The sequence below is a fragment of the Zootoca vivipara genome, chromosome 16, assembly GCF_965207765.1.
Source record: "Zootoca vivipara chromosome 16, rZooViv2.hap1.1, whole genome shotgun sequence".
Taxonomy (NCBI): domain Eukaryota; kingdom Metazoa; phylum Chordata; class Lepidosauria; order Squamata; family Lacertidae; genus Zootoca; species Zootoca vivipara.
The window spans coordinates 29,686,623-29,711,135 of record NC_142599.1 but is presented as its reverse complement, the minus strand read 5'-3'; the positions used below and the strand labels follow the sequence as shown (position 1 = coordinate 29,711,135).

General features: G+C 47.3%; 1 protein-coding gene across 5 annotated transcripts in view; it reads left to right on the top strand.

Annotated features, from left to right (window-relative positions):
- CADM3 (cell adhesion molecule 3) overlaps window positions 1–24,513 on the top strand; it is a 93,282-nt gene that overhangs the window by 52,265 nt on the left and 16,504 nt on the right. For all 5 annotated transcript variants that reach the window (XM_088659225.1, XM_088659228.1, XM_088659227.1 and 2 more), the window contains exons 2-5: window positions 18,051–18,191; window positions 21,704–21,856; window positions 22,823–22,960; window positions 23,201–23,371. In XM_088659225.1, the coding sequence (XP_088515351.1) occupies window positions 18,051–18,191; window positions 21,704–21,856; window positions 22,823–22,960; window positions 23,201–23,371 (603 nt within the window). The remainder of the gene's footprint in view (window positions 1–18,050; window positions 18,192–21,703; window positions 21,857–22,822; window positions 22,961–23,200; window positions 23,372–24,513) is intronic.

The following is a 24,513-nucleotide window of genomic DNA, read 5'->3' as shown; positions in this document are numbered from 1 at the left end:
CGAAGTACTTAAACTGAAGCGTTCATAAACTGAAACATGGGTGTAATTGGTTCCGGAAGTCTGTTCATAAACTGAAGCGTTCATAAACTGAAGCGAACTTTCCCATTAAAAGTAATGGAAAGTGAATTAATCCGTTCCAGATGGGTCCGCGGCGTTCATAAACTGAAAATTCATAAACCGAGGTGTTCATAAACCGAGGTTCCACTGTACTGAAAAGAATAGTCCATGGTCCTAGTGCGGCGGCAGAGGAGACACCTTGGATCAGGAATTGCTTAAGTAGCAGGAAGCAGAGAGTAGGAATAAATGGACAGTTCTCTGAATGGAGAGACTGAGAAAGGGAAGTCTCCAAGGATCAGTATTGTGACCCATGCTTTGTAACTTGTTCATAAACAATCTAGAGCAGGCACCCCCAAACTCGGCCCTCCAGCTGTTTGGGGGCTACAATTCCCATCATCCCTGACCACTGGTCCTGCTAGCTAGGGATGATGGGAGTTGGAGTCCCAAGACAGCTGGGAGGCCGAGTTTAGGGGTGCCTGATCTAGAGTTTGGAGTGAGGTGGCCGGGGTTGCAGATGTGGGGTGTCCAGGGTCCTTGGAACGAAAAGAGGATTGTGAAGAGCTCCAAAATGACTTCTCCAAACTGAATGAATGGGCGGTAAAATGGCAAATGCATTTCAGTGTAAGTGTAGCGTGATGCACGCCGAGGAAAAATAAAATCTTAATTTCATATATACAGGAGAAGCATGGGGTGTGAACTGGCAGTGATTGACCAAGAACAAGATCTTGGGGTCATAGTAGTTAGGTCGGTGAATATGTTGGCCCAGTGGGCTTCAGTGGTGAAAAGGGAGAATTCCATGCGAGGAATCATTAGGAAAGGAATTGTAAATAAATTCTGCTGGTATCCTAATGTCATTGTACAAATCTATGGTCCACCTGCATTTGGAATACTGTGTCCAGTTGTGGTCATAATTTATATCTATGGCTTGGAAGAAAAATAAGCTAAAGAAATGGGTTAATTGCCTTGACTTACATTTGCACTCTCATCCGTTCCCAGAATCATCTGTTCCAAATATCCAGAGGTGCTGGACTTGATTTATTAGAATTAAAAGATATTAATTTCTATGGTCAGAAGCAATCATTTGTGAGTGGATGTGATTTGCATATTTGCTTGCTTTGGGGTGTGTGTATGTGGAACATTTGAATATTCATCAAGGTTTGTTAGAATCCAATATTTTTGTGGCTGCTTAAGAGCTGGGATAGCATTGCAGTGTAATGTGTAAGTCTATGCATGTTTACACACAGGTATAATTCACACTGAGTCCAATAGGGCTGACGCTCATGTGAGAATACATAAGTGGTATAGCCTTACTTCCCAGCAAGCACACCTAGGTTTGCAACTTGAGCTATGACCAGAATGTCCTGGGTTCAAATCCTTCCTCTCTACCATAAAAACCCTAGGTGGCCTAAGTAAGCTACTTATATCAGCCTCCGCAACAGATGGAGCAATCGGTCCATTTCAGCTTTCCCCCATTTCTCTTTTTTTCTTGTCTTAAATTCCGTTCCTCACATTTCTGCAGCAAATGCTTTTTTTAAAAATCGTAAAAACTTGTCAGTGTTTTAATGCCTATTTCTGCTAATAAGCCCATTTTTGCAAGCAGCTTTGACTAATATGCACCTTCTTATGAGCCATAGAGTAGGGCTTGTGCTAGCGGGTGGTGCTGTGGGTTAAACCACAGAGCCTAGGGCTTGCTGATCAGAAGGTTGGCAGTTCAAATCCCCGTGACGGGGTGAGCTCCTGTTGCTCAGTCCCAGCTCCTGCCAACCTAGCAGTTCGAAAGCACACCGGTGCAGGTAGATAAATAGGTACCGCTCCAGCAGGAAGGTAAACGGCATTTCCGTGTGCTGCTCTGGTTCTCCAGAAGAGGCTTTGTCATGCTGGCCACATGACCTGGAAGCTGTACGCTGGCTCCCTTTTTTGGGAGGGGGGTGTCGTCCTCTTGGATGCCTGAACTGAACCACATCTATCTTCTTCCACAAGCCCTGTGTTCAGCTCTGTATAGGGAAGTTTTTTTGGGACGCGGGGGGCACTGTGGGTTAAACCACAGAGCCTAGGGCTTGCTGATCAGAAAGTCGGCGGTTTGAATCCCCGCGATGGGGTGAGCTCCCATTGCTCGGTCCCAGCTCCTGCCAACCTAGCAGTTCAAAAGCACGTCAAAGTGCAAGGAGATAAATAGGTACCGCTCCAGCAGGAAGGTAAACGGCATTTCCGTGTGCTGCTCTGGTTCTCCAGAAGAGGCTTAGTCATGCTGGCCACATGACCTGGAAGCTGTACGCCGGCTCCCTTGGCCAATAACGCAAGATGAGCGCCGCAACCCCAGAGTCGGCCATGACTGGACCTAATGGTCAGGGGTCCCTTTACTTTTACCTTTATGAGCCATAGAGTAGGGCTTGTGCCAGCCCTGCCTGTAAACATCCACTATGATTAGAGAGTGCTGGGCTGAATTAGCACTGCCTCCTAATTCTGCCATCATTCTGATTTGTTCAGTGTTCTAATTGCCACAACAAATTGCCCCAGGGAGAGTGATTTCATTCCGCCTTATGACCTACTTCGCAGGGTTGTTGTGCAGATGTGTGGGAAGTGCTTTGAGCATCTGAAAGCAGAGGTGGGGGGGAGCTGTGGCCCTCCAGATGCTTCTGGAGCACAACACTCATTGTCAAGTGGGGATTCAAACCCGGGTCTTTCCCAGGTCCTAATCCGACACCCTATGCTGGCTGGGGCTGATGGGAGTTGGAGTCTAGCAGCGTTTGGAGGACCAGAGATCCCACCCACCAACCCTGCTCGAGCGCTATATATGTGTGAAATGTTATTGCTTGAAACACAGAGGATTCAGCTGGATTCTAATTAAGGCGTTCATCGGATGCTGTTAAGTGGGAACAACCGAGCTGCTGATTTAATCACAGTTTTTAAAAACACGGATTACTCCTTGGATGTGATTGGGAGCTGACCCCTCTGAGAGGCTGCGTGGAGCCGATAGCAGCAACTTGATTTAAGGCTCCCCTCCCTCCGAAGACTAAATGATTTGTCTGTATTAATTAGTCAAGGAAAACTGTCATCTTAGATACCATCACCTATAGCGAGAGACTGTAATATTTATAGTAATTAGTTAATTAATTAATTTGCTCAAGCAGAAGACGGTTAATGGGTGTGGGGGAAGAGGGGATCGTCCCGCTGATTGACAGTCAGAATGAAGGCTCTCGTGCAGCATTTCTGACAAGGCATAAGGGTTTGGGATAAATTCCGTAACGCTGTGATGACTTGCGATTTACTGAATGGGCTTGTTTTGAAAGCTGCAGTCAGGGTAAGATGGACAAATGGGCATGTCTGAGTTATGCTAGAGCAGTGGTCTGCTAGGCAGTTTATGGAAATCAAGCCATTTGAAGACCTTTATAATGTATTTTTTGAAAAATAATAATAATCCACAATCAAGTTGTTTGCAGCCTTGGGAGCTTTTGACTTTGGAACGATGTTTTTAAGGCTGTTAATTTCTGTGCCTTCCCCTTTTCTTTTTTGATGCGGCTTTTATGGAACACTTTTAAGCCTCTTTGAAGGACTGGGAGGGAAAGTGATAATATTTGGATTACTGCAGTGGTGCACTCTGAGAGGGGCTACCCTTGCTTCTGATCCGGCACGATTGCTGACAGGAGTGAGGCCTTTGTCGGCGTAGAACACCTGTGCTTGGATTTGCTACTGGGCCAAGTTCAAGGTTACGTGTAAAGCCTTTAACACAGGCACCCCCAAACTTCGGCCCTCCAGATGTTTTGGACTACAATTCCCATCTTCCCCGACCACTGGTCCTGTTAGCTAGGGATCGTGGGAGTTGTAGGCCAAAACATCTGGAGGGCCACAGTTTGGGGATGCCTGCTTTAACAACTTGGGACCAGTATACCTGTGAGATCTCCTTAGCCCACCCAATCACTTCAATCTGAGGAAATGGCCCCATTGCAGGTGCCACGTAATACCCATTCCACATTTGTAAGAAAACAGTCTTTCAGTGTTCCACTTTGGAACTCCCTGCCTATTGATATCAGGCAGGGGCCTTCACTGTACTTATTTCATACACTGCTAAAAACATTTTCGTCATTTAGACCAGCCTTTCTCAGACTACCCAGATGTTGTTGGACTACAACTCCCATCATCCCTGGCCACTGGTCCTGCTAGCTAGGGATGATGGGAGTTGTAGTCCAACCATATACGGGGACCCAAGTTTGAGAAAGGCTGGCTTAGACAAACCTGTCCAGATATTTAGAGCACTGGTGCGTGTTTGCACATTTTTCTTGTGGGAAGTTCTTGGAGTTTCATCCCAACATGTGCTTAACACCATAAACCAGGGAGTTGGAGAATTTGTGGTTCTCCGGATATTGTTGTTGTTGTTTAGTCGTGTCCGACTCTTCGTGACCCCATGGACCATAGCATGGCAGGCACTCCTGTCTTCCACTGCCTCCCGCAGTTTGGTCAGACTCATGTTCGTAGCTTCAAGGACACTGTCCAACCATCTCATCCTCTGTCGTCCCCTTCTCCTAGTGCCCTCCATCTTTCCCAACATCAGGGTCTTTTCCAGGGAGTCTTCTCTTCTGATGAGGTGGCCAAAGTATTGGAGCCTCAGCTTCACGATCTGTCCTTCCAGTGAGCACTCCAGTAATATCTCCGGATATTACTGGACTCCAACTCCCAGCGGGCCCTGCCAGTGTGGCTAACAGCCAGGAATGATGGGAGTTGTAGTTCAGCAACACTTGAAGGGTCACAGATTCCTCATCCCTGCCATAAAACATAGGTAGGGAATCTTAGGACAGATGTCTGGATGTGGCCCTCCAGGCTTCTCTATCTGGCCCTCGAGACTCTCTTTGGACCACACCCTTCACCAGCCCTGCTTTTCACCCTCTTTGGTTTTCCTTTAATTCTCCCCAGGGAGGCTCACCTGGCGCCTTCATTACATATCTTTAGGCTCCAGGAAAAAACATACATCTTCTCCCAGGCCTTTGGTTAATTAAATAATATGTGGCCTTTTAAACTGTGTGCAAGGCACGTTATTGTTATTGTTATTGTTTGTGATTAAAGTACAGTGGTACCTCGGTTTAAGTCAGGCATCCCCAAACTTCGGCCCTCCAGATGTTTTGGACTACAATTCCCATCATCCCTGACCACTGGTCCTGTTAGCTAGGGATCATGGGAGTTGTAGGCCAAAACATCTGGAGGGCCGCAGTTTGGGGATGCCTGGTTTAAGTACACAATTGGTTCCGGAAGTCCGTACTTAACCTGAAGCAAACTTTCCCATTGAAAGTAATGGAAAGTGGATTAATCTGTTCCAGACGAGTCCGCGGAGTACTTAAACTGGAAGTACTCAAACCGAGGCGTACTTAAACCGAGGTATGACTGTATGTGTTTTTGTGTTTTTATGTTGTAAACGGCCGTGTGATCATCTGATGAAGGCCAGTATAGAAAACAAACAAACAAACAAACTGATAATGCCTCTGGCTTTCCTGAATGGAGGGTAGAGAGCAGTGACGGTGTGCACAAACTAATCTACTATACAAAGGAAATATTTGCATTTGCATTTGTTGCTCTGCCCACTTCCAGCCCATGCAAATTAAGTACCATTTGGGAGAAGCACCATAGCTCAATGGTAGACCACCTGCTCTTCGTCCAGAAGGCTACAGGTTCAACCCCCCAGCATCTCCAGTTACAGCAGCTGCCAATCAGAGTTGGCAATACTGGCCTCAGTAGACAAATAGCTTGACCTGATATAGCTAAGCAATAACCTCTGAGCAAAAATAGATCAAGCCCCTGATATTCTTAACCTGTGTTATGAGTTGCAATGATTTTTTTTAAAAAATGTATTCCCCCTCCCAACTTATTTTGTGTCATTATGGCATAAAATGTCACCTAACAACTCTAACATGAGTCTGGAGGGAAACTTGGTTCCAGAAAGGGAAATTCTTCTGTACGTGGAGGGAAACATTGATGAAGAAAATCGACAAAACGCTCTTCTTCTGCCTGAACTGTGTCACTCACCCAGGGAAGCCTCTCGGCTGATCCTGTCAGCTCCCCCCCCCCTGCTCATTCCCCATTTATCCTGCCTGTTTCAAGAGCAAAGGAAGATGTTGGTCCATCTAGCCCCATATTGTCTACAGAGACTGGCAGCAGCTCTACAAGTTTTCAAACTGGAGATGCCCAGGATTTAACCCATGACATTTTACATGCATTTTACATGTGCTGTACTACAATGCTTGACCTTTCTACTAAAATTAAATGAAGGTCCCAGTCCTCATTGTTTTGAATGAGGGGCTTATTTTAATAGGAATACAGAAAGCTGCCTTATCAGACCATTAGTCCTTCTAACTCATTGTCTAGCTGGGTTGGGTCCTTGAACTCTGATAATGCTTCTTGCCTGCCAGAATGGAGGCTAGAGAAAGAAACTCTAACATACTGGTACAGAAGTAAACACCTGTGTTGCTTCTTCCATCTTCCCCCCTGGCTGTGCCCTCTGCTGGCATGTGGCCCTTGGAAGGTTGCACAGAAGGGTATGTGGCCCTCCTAATGTAATAAACTCACTGGAAGCAAATTCCAGGATTTTAGGCTGGCATATTTCCCTCCTCCTGCTCCTGCTCCTCCTTTAGCCAATTTGTGATTGTAGGAATTCCACACCATTCATTTTGCTGGGTGCCAATAGTTGGGTGTCTGAGGACAGACCATGGTGCACAACAGTGGCGTAGCATCGGGGGACCAGAGGGGTGGTTCCCTGGGGCACAAAATGGTTAAAAAGGTAAAGGCAAAGGACCCCTGACTGTTAAGTCCAGTCGTGTACGACTCTGGGGTTGTGGCGCTCATCTCGCTTTACTGGCCAAGGGAGCCTACGTTTGTCCGCAGACAGCTTCCAGGTCATGTGGCCAGCATGACTAAGCCACTTTTGGCAAAACCAGAGCAGCGCACGGAAACGCCGTTTACCTTCCCACCTATTTATCTACTTGCACTTTGATGTGCTTTCGAACTGCTAGGTAGACAGGAGCTGGGACTGGGCAATGGGAGCTCACCCCGTCACAGGGATTCGAACCGCCGACCTTCCGATCGGCAAGCCCTAGGCTCAGTGGTGTAGACCACAGCGCAACCCCCATAACAAAATGATTAGGAGCACAAAATTTCAACATCCGGTGCTACCTCAATACAGCTGCATGCTTCCATCGCTGGGCTCCATTGAAAACAGCTTCTCCATGCGAACCAGGAAGTGACCTCTCTAGACAACAGAACAACTCTTCTTACGTTGTCACTGTGGTTGTGATCTTCCATGTGACACAGATGCCATTAGGCAGTTGAATGTGCATGCATTCTCTATCTGTTTCCCTAACCACCCACTCTGCCCTCCGCGTGGCTCTAGACGCTGGCAACCCTCGCTACGCCACTGGTGCACGCAAGGAGCACACCGGGGACCCCGGAAAGAGAGGACTGTCCTTTAGGAATTAGGACACATCCCTGGTTGGAAGGGGATGGCTAGAACCTCTTTGAAACAGAGAGGAGGAAGTGTGGCTCAGTGGTAGAACATTTGCTTGCCTTGCAAAAGGTCCAGATTCAATCCCCAATGGCAACTCCAGAAAGGGCTAGGAGAAACCACAGGCTGAAACCCTGGAGAGCTGCTTCCAGTCAGTGCAGACAATATTGAGCTTCTTGGACCCAATGGCTGGTAAAAGACAGTTTTTAATTTAATTAAAAAATAACTTTTTTATTTTAGGGATGGTTAAGAACTTTGAGGCCTGGCCTCTTACTTTGTTTTCTAGAGAACAGGACATATGTCTTCCATGCAGAAGGTCCCAGATTCAACCCCCAGTATCTCCAGGTGGGGCTGAAACAGACCTCAGACTGAACCCCTAGAGAGCTGCTGGCAGTCAGTGCAGACAATACTGAGCTAGTTGGACCGACTGCCTGAGTCTGTATAATCAGATCCTCCCTATGTCCCTATTTTCCAGGGGCAGTCCCGGATTTACAAAAGCTGTCCCAGTTTCTGATTTGATCCTGGAATGTCCCGCTTTTCCTTAGGATGTCCCCATTTTCATCGGAGAAATGTTGAAGGGGATGGAGTTATGCGACCCCTGAGCCAAGGAGATAAGTAACTATACAACCTTTGGAAGACATATGAAGGCAGCCCAGCATAGGGTTCTTTTTTAATGTTTTATTATTTTTCTCTATGTTGGAAGCCACCAGAATGTCTGGGGCAACCCTGTCAGATGGGCATAGAAATAACAATAATAATAATAATAATTGAATAGGACATCCCTAATTTTCATTGGATGAATGTTGGAAGGTATGTATAATGCAGCTACCTATGTTCTTAAGTAGGACACGCAGCCTATTTTCCAGCCTCCCCCTTCTTCCCTGCTGCTCCTTTGTCTCACGGTGCAGGCGTCTGCTCAACTGTCCCTTGGAGCGGAGCGAATCCATAGCATCCCACAGCCTGCAGGGTGTCCACAGTTGCCTTGCAATCCCCAGGGAACAGCAGTTGGAAGGGCTCCAAAGCGCTCTGCTTGCATTCCTTGTCAGGGGCAGCTGTTATCACATGCAAGCAGGTCCTGGCGGCCGTCGCCTCGAGCAGGACTCCGTTCCGGGCCTTGCCGGCATCTTAAGCCAAATGCTTTGTGATCCATAGCTCCATTCCGTTGGCATTTTTTGTATGCGCTCTCCCCACCCCCTCTCCATGCCTCCAGTGCCAGGCAGGCAGGCAGTTTCCACAGGTCCCCAGTCGGAATCTCAAAACTGGGAGAAATGTAATCTGGCAGGGTTTGTTTTGTTTTAATTTTTGCAGATATAATATTGGGTGGCGAGGGAGAGAAACATTATCACATGACACTGACAGGGAAAACATTTTTTTCAGTAAAAATATTCTACTCCTGACTAAAACCTATAAATTAATATAAGCAAACCCACAACCCTGAGATTATAAGTCTCATGCTCTTATCCTTCCATCTACTACCGTATATTCCGGCGTATAAGACGACTGGGCATATAAGACGACCCCCAACTTTTCCAGTTAAAATATAGAGTTTGGGATATACTCGCCGTTTAAGAAATACGACCTGGCGTATAAGACGACCCCCGACTTTTGAGATTTTCCTGGGTTAAAAAGTAGTCTTATACGCAGGAATTTATTTATCACATTCATATCCTACCTTTCCTACAAGGAGTTCAAGGTGGCATAAATTGTTCTCCTAGCTCACCTCCATTTTATCCTCACAACAACCCTGTGAGGTAGTTTAGGCTCAGAGACCACGGATTGCATCCTGTGCTCAAACCCACAACCCTGAGATTAAGAGTCTCATGCTCTACCGACTGAGCTATCCATGAAGAAAGGGTAGGTAAAGGACCCTTGGATGGTTAAGTCCAGTCAAAGGCAACTGGGGTTGCGGCGCTCATCTCGCTTTCAGGCTGAGGGAGCCGGCGTTTGTCCTCAGACAACTTTCTGGGTTATGTAGCCAGCATGACTAAACCACCTCTGGTGCAACTGGACACCATGATGGAAACCAGAGCGCATGGAAATGCCGTTTACCTTCCCGCCGCAAGAGTACCTATTTATCTACTTGCACCGGTGTGCTTTCGAACTGCTAGGTTGGCAGGAGCTGGGACAGAGCAAAGGGAGCTCACTCTGTTGCGGGGATTCAAACCGCCGACCTTCCAATTGGCAAGCCCAAGAGGCTCAGTGGTTTAGACCATAGCGCCACCCACATCCTGTATCCGTGGTATCTTAACAGTGGCCAGGATAGACAACCAGCTGGTCACGAGAAGCCTGCAGACAGGGCCATTTTGGTTGCAGGAATCGGAGGCCTTCAGCCTGCAGAAAGGGCAAGAAGGTGAAACCAATGAACATGGGAAACTTCCTTAAGAAGAAGGTCAAGAGAGCCTGTTCTCCCAGTGGCCGACCAGAGGCTACGATGAGGAGTCTGTGAGCAGGACACACACGCGTACCCTTGAGCCCAGGCCACCCGGCTACGCCCTCGGCTGCCGCATGTGTCTTTGTTTGCCTGTGACAGTTTCACCTCCCTTTGGGGGCATCCTGCCTTTTGTTTTGTTTTATCTGTCCACGCTTGGTTGCTTTATGTCGCTATAGCAAAGAATAACAGCGATACAAATGGTGTTTTGTCGTGGTTTCAGACCATCAACCCCTGGGATTTTCTTGGCTGCCTGGGAAAAAAAATAAATTAAATTGCAGTTGCTATTGTTCCTCCTCCTTTGCTATTTGCTGCAATGTTCCTCTCATTTGCTGCCTCCTTTTTTTCCTCTGGAGGTATTTTCCCAACCCACCCGCCCCCACCAGCCCCCAGTTGTATTGGTTTGGCCCCTCCCTCCTCCACATCAATTATGACTCCTCCACCCCTCCTTCTCTCCTTCTCTTTCACATTCTGCCCTTCCGGATCCATCCTTGTCTTATGCTGCTTCCCAACATCATTTAAAAAAAAAATCTCTCTCCCTGTTGTGCATGAGACACATTTTTGATCCAACCTCCAGTTGGTCAAGTTTATTCCAAGGGGGAAATGCTGTTTCCATGCCTGACCCTCATTTAAAAACCACTAGGTTCTTATGTTCTTAAGCTCAGGATGTGAAATAAATAGAGGGTGAAACTTGGAGTGTGTTTTGGAAGAAAGAATCAGCTTATTTAAAGAAACCATTTAAAGTTGTTGGGCTTTTTTTTTCTTTTGAATGGCTTCTTTAAATAGGCTCCTTCTTTCTCCCCCACCCCAGCCAGCCATTCCAAAGTCCACCATCTATTTATTTCACATCCTGAGCTTAAGAATGTGTAAGGCAAGCCCTGCTGGATCAGGGGCAAGGGGGCCCCATCTCATCCAGCATCCTGTTCTCACAGGGGCCAGCCAGGGCCCTATATGGGAAGCCCCCCAAGCAGATCGTGAGCACAAGAGCAACTCTCTCCACTTGTGATTCCCAGCAACTGGTCTTCAGGGGCACGTACTGCCTCCAACAGTCAGGGTGGAACACAGCCATATTGGCTGGTACCCATTGATAGCAGCCTTATCCTCTCCAGTCCCAAGGACTGAAGGTGGGTGTAATTAATATATATCTGTACCAATATAATATAAATTTTCGCTCCCCCTCCAAGCTATCCTGCTTTGGGAGAGTTACATTGAGCACTCTGCCTTCCCTGTATAGATCCACATGTTCCTTATTGTTGGAAATAATTTTTGTTGTAGTAGTTGTTGTTGTTGTTGTAGTAGTAGTAGTAGTAGTAATTTATTATTTATACCCCGCCCATCTGGCTGGGTTTCCCCAGCCACTCTGGGCGGCTTCCAACAGAAAAATAAAACACAGTAATCTATTAAACATTAAAAAGCCTCCCTGAACAGGGCTGCCTTCAGATGTCTTCTAAAAGTCTGGTAGTTGTTTTCCTCTTTGACATCTGTTGGGAGGGTTCCACAGGGCAGGCGCCACCACCAAGAAGGCCCTCTGCCTAGTTCCCTGCAACTTGGCTTCTCGCAACGAGGGAACCGCCAGAAGGCCCTCGGTGCTGGACCTCAGTGTCCGGGCAGAATGATGGAGGTGGAGACGCTCCTTCAGGTATACTGGACCGAGGCCATTTAGGGCTTTAAAGGTCAGCACCAACACTTTGAATTGTGCTCGGAAACGTACTGGGAGCCAATGTAGTAGTAGTTAACCTGCCTTTTCTCCCTACAGCAGGCATCCCCAAACTGCGGCCCTCCAGATGTTTTGGCCTACAACTCCCATGATCCCTAGCTAACAGGACCAGTGGTCGGGGAAGATAGGAATTGTAGTCCAAAACATCCGGAGGGCCGAAGTTTGGGGATGCTTACCCCGGCCTACAGGGACTCAAGGCAGCTTACAGATAAAAATAATAACAGCAAAAAAAGATAAGGGGGAAAGCATTAAAAACATTTACAGTTGTTCCTTGGTTCTGGAACGCCTTGCGACTCGAACGTTTTGGCTCCCGAACGCCACAAACCCGAATGTCTGATGGAAACCGAATGTCTGACGCAGCTTCTGCGGCTTCCGATTGAGTGCAGAAAGTTCCTGCAGTCAATCGGAAGCCGTGCCTTGGTTTTTGAACATTTTCGGGAGTCAAACTGACTTCCAGAATGGATTCCATTCAAGAACCAAGGTACAACTGTATTAGAATCATAGAGTTGGAAGGACCATTGAGGATAAATCTTGCCCAACCCTCAACAATGCAAGAATATGCACCTGTCCCATATGGCCATTGAACCTGCAACCTTGGCATTATCAGCACTATGCTCCAACCCATTGAGATATCCAACTGAAGTGACTCCCAATGAATTCTATGGGACTGGAGTCAATGGGTAACCTCAAAATCTGCTTTATATGGAGTCAGATCCTTTGTGAGTCTAGCTCAGGGTTGTCTACACAATGACTGGCAGCCGCTAAGAACATGAGATGAGCCTACTGGATCAGGCCAGTGGCCCATCTAGTCCAGCATCCTGTTTTCACAGTGGCCAACCAGATACTTGTGGGAAACTCACAAGCAAGATCTGAGCACAAGAGCCCTCTCCGCTCCTGTGGTTTCTGGTATTCGGAAGCAGCTGTGGAGGCACAGCATAGTCATCCTGGCTTGGTAGCCTTTGATAGCCCTCTCCTCTGTGAATTTGTCTAATCCTCTTTTCAAGCCATCTCGGTTGCTTGGTGGCCGCCACTTCCTCCTGTCGGGGAGAGTTCCATAGTTTATGTGCTCCCTGGAGATGGAATCTGGGCCTTCTTGCATGGAAAGCAAATGCGCTGTCACTGAGCTTTTCCCTTTGCCATCTAAGATGCAGTGGAGAACAGCCAAAACCACCAAGGGGGGCATCCATTCCGCCCTATTGGGGGAGATAAAGCCCAGCATTATTCAACATGCTGGAACAGACCATCTGCTTGCTGCCCCCATTGCTGAGCAGACCAGGTCCCCTCAGGCAGGCTGCTCACTGGAGAGGGTCTAATGGGCTCCCTGCAATATATAGATATTCTCCATCCAAAGCACAGGCACATTTTTTGGTCGTAAATAATAAAAACAGATCCTGGGGCAGAGCACCTGAATGAGCTCTGCTCCTTTGCTCTCTCTCTCTGAAAACAAATGGCGCAGGTTTTCCCCCCACAATGCACCTGGGGTTTGGTTCATTTGCTCCCCCTTGACCCAGTTTCATACGGAACACGCTCCCCGGGTCCCCCTTGTCCCTTTTAGACGCAAGTCAAGAAGATTGACAGCCACGGGGCATTGGTGGCGTCTTCCAAAGGGGGTGGAGAGGCACTGTTTTTCTTCGGAAGATGATATAAAGATCAATTCTTTTCCATGGCAACCAAAGAGCGGAGAAAAGGGGATGAGATTTGACAGCAGAAAATAGACTGGAGCCTGGTTGCATTTGGGCAAGGAGGACTAAACATTGGGCAGCGAAGATTCACTCAGCAGGGAGGAAGGGATGGAGAAATCTATCCATTTCAGTTTCTCTCCATTTCTCATTTCTACAGTCCTAAGCTTAGTTCTCTGCATCAGTTTGTGATTTTTAAAAAAAGTCTTCGTGGAAATCCATCAGTGTTTTCATGCAAATTTCTCCATCGCTGTACCCAACTTTGCCTATCTACACATTTTTGCAAAGGAAGTTCCACTGGTACAAAGCATTTGGGTACATTCTTCTTACTAGAGAGCAAGCATGGCGTGGTGGTTAGTTTGCCAGTCTAGGACCTGGGTGACCAGAGTTCTAATCCCCACTCGGCCATGAATAGGGTTGCCGTATTTCAAATACTGTAGTGTTTGAATTGGCAGCCCTAGCCGTGAAGCTCACTGGGTGGTCTTCGGCTAGTCACTTGCTCTCAGCCTCACCTACCTCCCATGGTTGTTGTGAGGATAAAACGGAGAGGAGAACTGTGCAAAAACCACACAGAGCTCCTTGGAGGAAGAGTAAACATAAATCATCATCATGTGTGCATTGTGATGGGCCCAGGTACACAGTGCTGAGCTGGAGAAGTGAATTGCAAAATTTGGAGAAGTGTGAATTACAAAGGGGGGGAATGTGTTTCAGTTTATGTACTGTTTTGGGAAGTGGAGATTAGGTAGCTTTGCCTTTAAATGTGAACGGAATTGATTGTCTCTCCTTTCCCTACTGGGAGGCGAGTTTATGGTTTCTAGTGCAGGCTGTTTTCCAGGATTTAGGTGCTCTGTCTCGCTGTAGTTCCTCTTGCCTGCCTCCCATAATTTACACATGGTTTATGAACCAGGCTACCAAGAGTATGCTCACATGTTGCAGCAGGGGAGAGAACGTTTGTTGGGCTGAGGGCCACCTTCCCTAGTGGACAGCCTTCCAGAGGCCACCTGCCCAGGGTGGGCGGGGCCAGAGGCATAGATGGGCACAGGCATCGATCTGATTCTTACCTTCGTACAGAAAGTGACATTCCAGAGGTTTTTACACACACACACACACACACACACACACACCTCCAGCCTCCTTCCACATACTCCTCAACCGTCCTGATTTGAGCAGAAAACAACCACAATTATTTTATTATTTATACCCTGTCCATCTGACTGGGTACACCAGCTACTCTGGGCGGCTTCCAACACATAAAAACATCAAGCATTAAAAACGTCCTGATACAGGCCTGCCACCAGATGTCTTCTAAAGGTCAGTTGTTTATTTCCTTGACATCTGATGGGAGGGCGTTCCACAGGGCAGGCGGCACCTACCGAGAAGGCCCTCTGCCTGTTTCCCTGTAACTTCACTTCTCGCTGTGATGGAGCTGCCAGAAGGCCCTTGGAGCTGGACCTTAGTGTTTGAGCTGAATGGAAGGGGTGGAGATGCTTCTTTATGTATACAGGGCCGAAGCCGTTTAGGGCTTTAAAGGTCAGCACCGACCCTTTGAATTGTGCTTGGAAACATACCAGGAGTCAGTGTAGATGCTTTAGGGCCGGTGTTATGTGGAATTGACAGGGACTGTCTCCACCTTGTCTCTGATGAGGTTCTGCTGCTGGGGCCATTGCCATGCTGGCTGGTGGCTTGACCATGAGCCAGTGAAGTCCACACTGGCAGGCCAGGCTCCAGGTTTTCAGAAGCCCCAGACATGTTGTATCCAGGTCTGGCCGCCACAGTTTAAAGAGGCTATTGACAAGCTGGAATGTGTGCAGAAGAAGATGGCTGTGTGGAGAGGGCTGCAGCATTCATGTCCTGCTTGCCAGCCTCCAAAGAGGCATCTGGCTGGCTGTTGGAGTGTGCCATGCCAACTTCTGAGGGAAGCAGTTTGATGGGGAAATGCTTTAGTGGTGAGGAGAACCTGTTTTGCATGCAGAAGGTCCTGGACTCAATCCCCAGCTCATCATTTGACAGGGCTGGGGAAAGACCCCCGTCTAAAATCCTGGAGAGCTGCTGCCAGTCAGTGCTGCCAGGACTAAGCTAAATGGATCAATGGCCTGACTGAATATAAGGCACCTTCCCGTGTTGGGAAGGGTCTGTAACTCAGTAGGCAATCTGCTTTGCATGCAGAAGGTCTTGGGTTTAATCGCCAAAATCTCCCAAGCAAGGCCAGGAATTTTCCCTGCCTGACATCCCGGAGAGCTGCTGCCAGCCAGTGTCAATAACACTGAGCTGGACAAACCAATAGCCTGGCTTGGGACAAGGCAGCTTTCTGTGGGCTCCATGGGCTTTTTGGCACAGTTCAGCAGGGCTCTTGATGCATCCTTACGAATCAGGATACCTGCTCAGGTACATTTCTGAATTGTTCCCAGGGCTGGATTAACCATTAAGCAAAATAAGCAGGTGTTCAGGGCATCAAGGGAAGGGAGGCACCACAGACATTTTCCATTGCCAGATTTTTAACGTTGATGGTCACCAATGGCTCAGCTGAGTGTTCATTTTCTCAATTGAAGTATATTTTAAAAATCCCAGCGGAACAACTAGGCAACAAGGTGGGCTGGATGCCTTATCACAACTAAGTATAGAAGCAGATGCATTGTATAAGATTAGTTTTGAGGATCTGATCAAAGACTATGCAATGGGGGGGGGGAATCAAACATAAATAAAGTGGAAGTATACAAAAACAAACATTGTTTCCCACCTGACTGTAAGTTTCATTTTGAAAAATAGAATTTTATTTACAGTTTATTGTTGTTTATGTTTTGAATTAGATATATATATGGGGGCACCAAAATCTTTTAAGCGCTATGGGCAAAAGTCTTAATCCAGCCCTGACCGAAGTGATCTTGATGCTGCGGTCGATTGTGCCACAGCCATGCGCTGAAATGCCACTGGTGTGCATACTTTGGCTGTGTGGGGGAAGGGGACACAGGACAAGGGGCTGCTGTTTTGCCAGGCAGCCGAGGCTGTGTGCTAGGGATGCTGGCCAGGGGCTATTTTATTCTCCAGCTGTTTCTTGCATGGGTTCTTTGGGCAGAGCAGAGGAGGGGAGGAACTTGGGGCCGTAACCCCGGCCAACGAGGCGGGATGGAATGTGCTTAGCGGAGACGCCCACAGAGCCCCGAGGCAACAGAGTCAACGACTTGAGAAGGAGAGCTGGCAACGAAAGCACATTCTTAAAATATATTTATTTTACTGGTGCTGCCGATGGCTTAGCAAGGAAGCTTCCAGTTAAATGACTCAATGTCCTTCCCCCCCCCCCAGGGAGGACCCAGCAGTGAAGGGTCCTCAAAGAATCATAGAATTGTAGAATTGGAAGGGAACACAAGAGTCATCTAGTCCAACCCCCTGCAATGCAGGAATCTTTTGCCCCGTGTGGGGCTGAAACCCACGACCCTGTGATTAAAAGTCTCATGCTCTACTGACTGAGCAATCCCAACAGTATGTTGCTTAGCTGTTCTTCACTGGGGAATGCGCAGTGGGAGACAGGTTGTGCCATGGTGCAACTGCCAGAACCTGGACCTGGAGGCAGACATCGCTTCAGGTTTCTAGTCCTTAAGATGGTCGGGCAAGGCTTTAGAGTGGTTGGCCGGTGCCTGGTGAAATCTTGGGAACTAAGCGGGGTTTCTTTCCATTGGAAAGGGGCTGCTATTTATTTATTTATTTATTTGCAGCACTTACGCACCATTGGCCCAGAGCAGCTTACAGAAAGGCCCCCCGAGCAGCTTACAAAAATTGGCTAAAAGAGTTCCCAGCCATCAGGATCGCAAATCTAAAAGAGACACGGCACACAAGGAAGAAGGAATGGGGGGAAAGCAAGCTCGAGCACAATTTTTTGCCATCTGTCTGGGATTTTTGAGCTGTGGTTGCCTGCACTGCAGGGGGTTGGACTAGATGACCCTTGGGGTACCATCCAACTCTACAATCCTATGATTGGGGGAGGAAGAGGAGAAAAGGCAGAGGAGGAATAGTCTGGCTTTGTTGCACACTATTCTGGCAACTAGCCCAGAGGCGTAAAGCCTCTAAAACAGGCTGTTGTTCTCCCTCTGCTTCGTGTTTCTTGACTGTTTGGCACCTTTGGGATCTTCCAAATGACCTATTTACTAAGCATTCATCCTGACTTGCCAACACAAAGCTTGCATGTGTGGTGAGGGGCTTGGTTGGAGGATGGTTGCTGCTTTAGTGAGCATTCATTCTGACTTCTTCGCAGGGAAGTTATAGGAGCAATGAACATTCTTCCCGCATTTCTCCCAGTTTTGCTTGCAGGGTGTCCATACTACTTCCCATTAATAATTTGTGCACCCCACACTTTTCAATGCATTTATTTCAACATCCTTTCCATATATATATAAAAAAAATACCTCCACATTTGTGGGGTGTGGATGGAACTGGCATGTGAAGGGAGATGGATTTTTTTAAGCTTAGCTTTTCACTAACAGGACAGTTTTCACTTGTGCTGGGGACTTAATTTGTGGGGGGGAGACATTCTGTGATGTGAACTTTCTGCTGAAGCCCAAAGTGTTAGAGCCCCAGACACACCTCAATGAGAACTAGGCTCTTGCATAGGTTTATGTTGGTAGGTTGTTCAGCGTCTCCCCCCCCCCCTCTTTCTCTCTTCTTATGTTCAACATTCCTCTTGATTTCCTGCAGGGAGCCAGCCGACGACGTCAGATGAAATCGTGGTTGCAGGCTCCAAAGTGCTCCTCCAGTGTGAAGTGGAAGACCCTGATGACTCCTCCCTACAGTGGTCGAATCCTGCTCAACAGACGCTCTACTTTGGGGAGAAACGAGGTAGAGAATCGGCATTCCATCAGGGTCTTGAGCTGGGCAGAAGGTGCCCGGAGCTGTCTTTGGCGATGGGTGCTGAATTTATTCATTGTTCTTGATTTGTGCTCTTTCTCAGTCCCCTTCATCCTCCCCTCACCAAAGTGTTGCACAGTATTAAAACAGGCTACCTAATGGATAACAATTTAGGTCACAAATATTCTCCATCCCTGCTGATCTTCTTGGGCATTAGGTTCTGTGAAGGACTCTCTTGGCTGTTCCATCACCCTCAGAAGCGCAGGAAACAGGGATCTGGAAATTTGCTTCCACAATAAGCAGTGATGCCCATCAACATGGATGACCATTTTGAACACCAATGGCTGGGCGGAGTGTTATTGTGCTCTGGTTCTTATGTTCTCGCCATGAGCATCTGGTTGTCTGCTAGGAGAACAGGATGATGCCCTAGTAGGACCATTGGCCTGGTCCTAGGACAAGGCTTTTCTTGCACCTCCCCACAGAGATGTACCGTTTTTAACATGCACATTTTGGGTTTTGTGACTTGCTGAATTCACGTCACCGTGTTCCATTTTGGAGCAGTTTTATGGGTTTTACAATTACACTTATTTTATCTGCCTTGAAATTGTATTTCCTATGTTCTGGAACCTACCCTGAGAGCTCATGGCAGAGGGCGAGTAATAAATCATAGAATCATAGAGTTGGAAAAGACCACAAGGGCCATCCAGTCCAACCCCCTGCCAAGCAGGAAACAGCACCAAAGCATTCTTGACATATGCCTGTCAAGCCTCTGCTTAAAGACCTCCAAAGAAGGAGACTCCACCACACTCCTTGGTAGCAAATTCCACTGCCGAACAGCTCTTACTGTCAGGAAGTTCTTCCTAATGTTTAGGTGGAATCTTCTTTCTTGAAGTTTGAATCCATTGCTCTGTGTCCGCTTCTCTGGAGCAGCAGAAAACAACCTTTCAAATAAATCTTTCAAATAAATAAATTTGAGAAACCACAATTAGTAATGAGCAAATGCCCCACTGGCTCGATTTGAAATTGGACTATGCAAATCAAACTGTTATATATATATATATATATATATATATATATATATATATATATATATATATGGGCACCCACTCTCTGCATCATCAGCCCAGTTCTGAGTTTGGACTCTGCTGATGCCATAAGGAACCCAGTGAGGTCCTAATACCTTCTTTTCAAACCTTCCCCCTCCCACAACAGCAGGCGAGCTTGGAAATGTCATTTCCACTTAAGGCTGAGATTTGCAAGCATGAGGCCTCGGTAGTCAGGCCAGGCAAAAATTGTATTCATAACCTCTTAGCAAGGCATCCCCTGAAGGCGAAAACAGAGCTGGTGAATTACCAGAAACAGGAGGCCGAAAATAAGGACTGTCCTTGATAAGCAGGGAAGATTTTAGCTTATGTCCTTGGAACCTCAGTGAGGCCGGGTAAATGATACAGCACAGAGAACAGTGTTCCTCTAAAGCCCTCAAAGTCTAGGGAGCATCCATAAAACAGGCATGTGTCTTTTCAGTCTCCTGCTCACCCGCGGCGATTCAGGATTTCCTCCAGATGACCAACACAGACACTTTTTTTTTCAGCTGGAAGGGAGTTGGTTCTCCCTGCCACTACTGAATATAAATTTATCCGTTAAAAATTTGGATATTTCTCAGCCGAAAGAGCAGCACAAACAGTCAAGAAGAGCAAGAGAAGATTTAACATATCAGCCTCCCCCCCCCCTTTCCGAGCTGTCAATGTGTCACAAGCGCAACACAATTTGTTTGCTGTTTATTGTTTTCCATAATTTATACCTTGCAACTTCGGCAGTCATTTTGTGCTAACCAATTCAGACAAAGCAAAAATACAGTATTCGAAATGTTGAATAAACAAACGTGCCCCACCTGTTCCCCATGAGACTACAGCATTTGCAATAAAAGTTTCTTTTTGAGCAATTTTTTAAAGACCGAGAAAATGAAAATGCATTTGCTTAACACCTAAAAGATGATAATGTGAGTGCCAGGAGGAAACTCAATAGGTCCATATATCTGATTCTCGTGATGAGTAAGCTAAAATTATATATTTAACATCTAAGTAAGATAAATTTGGAACAGATCAAGTAGTCGGATTTGCTGTGGGTGCCCCAGAGCTGAGTACAATGGAGCTAATCTGGTGGATTTTAGAGATGCTGTCATCTGAAATATGATTTATTGATTAAAAGCCAGGTCCTACATATCTGAGGGGGAAGTATATTGATTTTAATTCTGTGAACTGCAGGGCATGCAAGCACACATGCATGAACATGCTGTTAATGGTATTTTAGTAGTAATTGTAAAACACTGTTGATAACTCACAATGTTAAAACGAAATTTTAAAACCGCTGGTCAGGACCATGAAAACAGAAGGGAGTAAAATCTGCAGATCAACAGGTTGTCTGGAAAAAAGAAATCTTTTGACTTGTTTTTTAAAAAGGGCAAAGAGGGAGGATTCTGTACCTTCCTGATTGGGAAGCAGTGAACCTTCAGGTGCAGTTGGACTACAACTCCCATCATCCCTGTGATCATTGGTTGATGGAGGTTGGAGTCTAACCATATTTGATGGCCACAGGTTCCCTATCACATTATTATTATTATTGTCATTGAGAAGCAGTGTGGTGTAATGGTTGGAGCTCTTTCATCTCTTACCATTTCACTTTATCACTGCACGCACCATCAGAATGCACCAAAAAGCTGTAGCAAAAATATTTATGATTTTCAGTTTTACACATTTTAATAATTTTGCCATCATTTTAACATTTCAAAACTTGACTTCCTTCCCCTTCTTTCTGTGGTTCCTTAATTTTTTTAATTTTTTAAAACTATTTCCTGCATATTCCAAAGAGTTGTCTCATGTTATCTCATGTTATCGTGGTAGCTATGAAATTCTGTGGTGAGTAACTTAGAGACTGCCTTAGACAATTATGACTGCAACATTTCCAAGAAAGGAAGTTACTGAGAAACCACCTCTATGGCCTTTTCTGGATTTCATAGAAGCCTATTTGGGGCATTACATTGCTGATAATGATAATAAAAGTTGGGCTTTAAAAGCAGAAAAAAGAAAGGTGAATTTCTCCAACAGGCCACCCTCCAATTCAGCAGTAGAAACCGTTACCATTTGCTATTTTGGCTTTCCTTAAAATAATAATAATAATAATATTAATAATATTAATAATAATAATTTATTATCTATACTCCACCCATCTGGCTGGGATTCCCCGACCACTCTGGGCGGCTCCCAATAGAATATTAAAACCGCAATAAATACATCAAACATTAAAAACTTCCCTAAACAGGGCTGCCTTCAGATGTCTTCTAAATGTCATATCGTTGTTTATTTCTTTGACATCTGGTGGGAGGGCGTTCCACAGGGCGGGTGCCACTACCGGGAAGGCCCTCTGCCTGGTTCCCTGTAGCCTTGCAATGCGAGAACAACCTCGCTCGCCCGTTTTGCAACGCTCCTTTTCCTCTGCTCCCCTAGCGCTGAGAGATCTCCGCATCCAGCTGGAGAGGTCTACGCCGAACGAGCTGACCATCAGTATCGACAATGCGACTCTGGCAGACGAGGGCGAGTACACCTGCTCCATTTTCACCATGCCTGTGCGGACCGCCAAGGCCATCGTCACTGTGCTGGGTGAGGCGAGGGGAGCAGGGAGGGGATGTCATGGCCAGTCAGTGCCAGAGGGTAGTGAAGGCAGGTAGGGCCCAGCACCCCCAAGCCTAGCAGAGGGCCTCCTGCCCTAGCCGCACTCCTGTTTCCACTTCTCCCAGAGCATCCAGGAATTTCAGTGGCAGCCTAAGGGAATTCTGAGTTTGCATGTTCTATATCTTCCAGGTTAGGAGGCCTCCTGGGGTGGGTGCTATGTCTAGGTACAAGCCCCCCACCACCACCAAGAAAATAATAATTATGGAGCTACTAAGGGACGCAGGTGGCGCTGTGGGTTAAACCACTGAGCTTGCCGATCAGAAGGTCGGCGGTTTGAATCCCCGCGATGGGGTGAGCTCCCATTGCTCGGTACCTGCTCCTGCCAACCTAGCAGTTTGAAAGCATGTCAAAGTGCAAGTAGATAAATAGATACCGCTCCAGCGGGAAGGTAAACAGCGTTTCTGTGCGCTGCTCTGGTTCGCCAGAAGTGGCTTAGTCATGCTGGCCACATGACCTGGAAGCTGTATGCCGGCTCCCTCAGCCAATAACGCGAGATGAGTACCGCAACCCCAAAGTCGTCCGCAACTGGACCTAATGGTCAGGGGTCCCCTTTACCTTTACTAAGGGACAGTGGAAAGAGACCAGTGGCTAGACCTGATGTGCAACCTCAAGGGTCCTTGGCTAGGAGGGCTGCTGGGAGGTAGAAGCCGAAAGCACTGACTCTGGGAACTACAGAGGGGTTGCACCATAGAAATGCTGAAGGATAGTGTGGTCCCACTCCACTCCTGCAGAGAATTTCGGCCGTTAGTTGCTTATGGTTTTTTTTTAACTAGACACTAACCCTATGCATTACTGCCCTCCATCTCCTGCGTCTTGAAGGGTCGGTACATAGCTGAGGATTCTCCAACCAAGTCACTAGTCCTCAGTGTCCCAGGTTTCTTTCCCTTTTCACAGGAATCCCACAAAAACCCCAGATCTCTGGCTACTCAGATCCTCTGAAAGAAGGAGACGTGGCCCAGCTGATGTGCTTCTCTTCCGGCAGCAAGCCGGCTGCTGAGCTCCGGTGGCATAAGGGGGACAAGCTGCTGTCAGGTATGAGACCATGTTACAGCCCTGTCCCTCTGACATTTTGGGGTCCCCTGCCCCCTGAATCAATCGCTTAAAAGGAAGGCGGTTAATCTCCCGCGGTGAGCCGAAAACTGTCTCCAGGCGACGTAGCCTGGATGAACCAAGGAGTGATTCTTTCATTTGGTCGAGAATCCAAACTGTTCTCTTTGCCGCAGTTCCCTGTGGCCACTCAACCCTTCTTACTCCATCCTCCCCCCCAAACAGCTGAACCTCCGGAAGTGGAAGAAGATGCTAACGGGAAGACGTTCACAGTCACCAGCCGCGTAGAATTCACCGTTGGGAAAGAGGACAATGGTGTGGAGGTCACCTGCACAGTTGACCATGAGTCCCTGCAGAACTCTGACAAATCCACCTCCCAGAAGCTAGCAGTCTTTTGTACGTGAGCTGTGGGCAATGGAGTGGGTGGGTGGGTGGGTTGGTGGGTGGGGGCCAAAGGAATGAAGGTGGCCGAACCTGGTTGATGCTAGAACCCAGGAAGTAGGAGTGGGGGATATAGCTCAGCAGGAGAGGATCTGCTTTGCGAGCAGCATGTCCCAAGTTCAATCCCTGGTACCTCAACAGTGTTGGGCAGCGGTTAGAGTGTTGGGCTAAGATTAGATATTAGAGGGGTTAGAGTGCTGAGCTAAGACCTGGGAGACCAGGGTTCAAATCCCCACTTGGCGGTGAAGCACTCTGGGTGATCTTGAGGACCAGTCACTGCCTTTTTCGCCTAAGCCACTTCACAGGGTTGTTGATGGAGAAGGGGAAGAGTGTATACACCACTTGGAGAAAAGTTGAGCTGTAAAGCTAATAATAGATAAATAAATAACAACAAGCTGAGATGGGGAACCTGGTGTCCTTCAGAAGTTGTCGGACTCCAGCTTCCATCATTCTTCACCATCAATCCTCACCTTGCTGGCTGGGACTGATGGGAGTCCAGCAATATCTGGGGAGCCCAAAGGTCCCCCAGCCCTGGCTTCTCCTGCTGCAACTGTAGGAAACCTGGGGCCCTTTCTACATTGCTGGACCACTGGCCATGCTGGTGGGGCAGGTGGGAACTGGAGTTCTGTTCTGCCTTCTCTACCAGAGAATTCAGTGCTTTTTCTTTTAGAAAAAAAGGTGTGGTTACTCAGCAGGAAGTTGCTACAGTTAAGCGCCACACTTTAAACATTTGGTGCAAAGAGGTGCCCATACCCTGGAGTACCCCCAGAAAAAAAAGCACTGCCAGAGATGGGAAATCTTTTGACTTCCAGAGATGTTCTTAGACTCCACAATGCTCATTTGCCTCTCTTCAGCATTGGTCATGGCAGCTGGGACTGATGGGATTTGGGAGTCCAACAACATCTGGAGGTGTTTTGGGTTCCTCACCCCCAACTTGCAAAGACGTCAAGTAGCAGAGCTGGAAAGGGCCTTTTTCCTCACCCGAGATCTGGGCTACCAGTCTTGGTGGACCTAGAGATCGCGAGGCTTTTTTCAGATGGAACTTGCCGGAACTCAGTTCCTGCACGACATTGCTACTCTAAGAGAAGGAGGGTGGT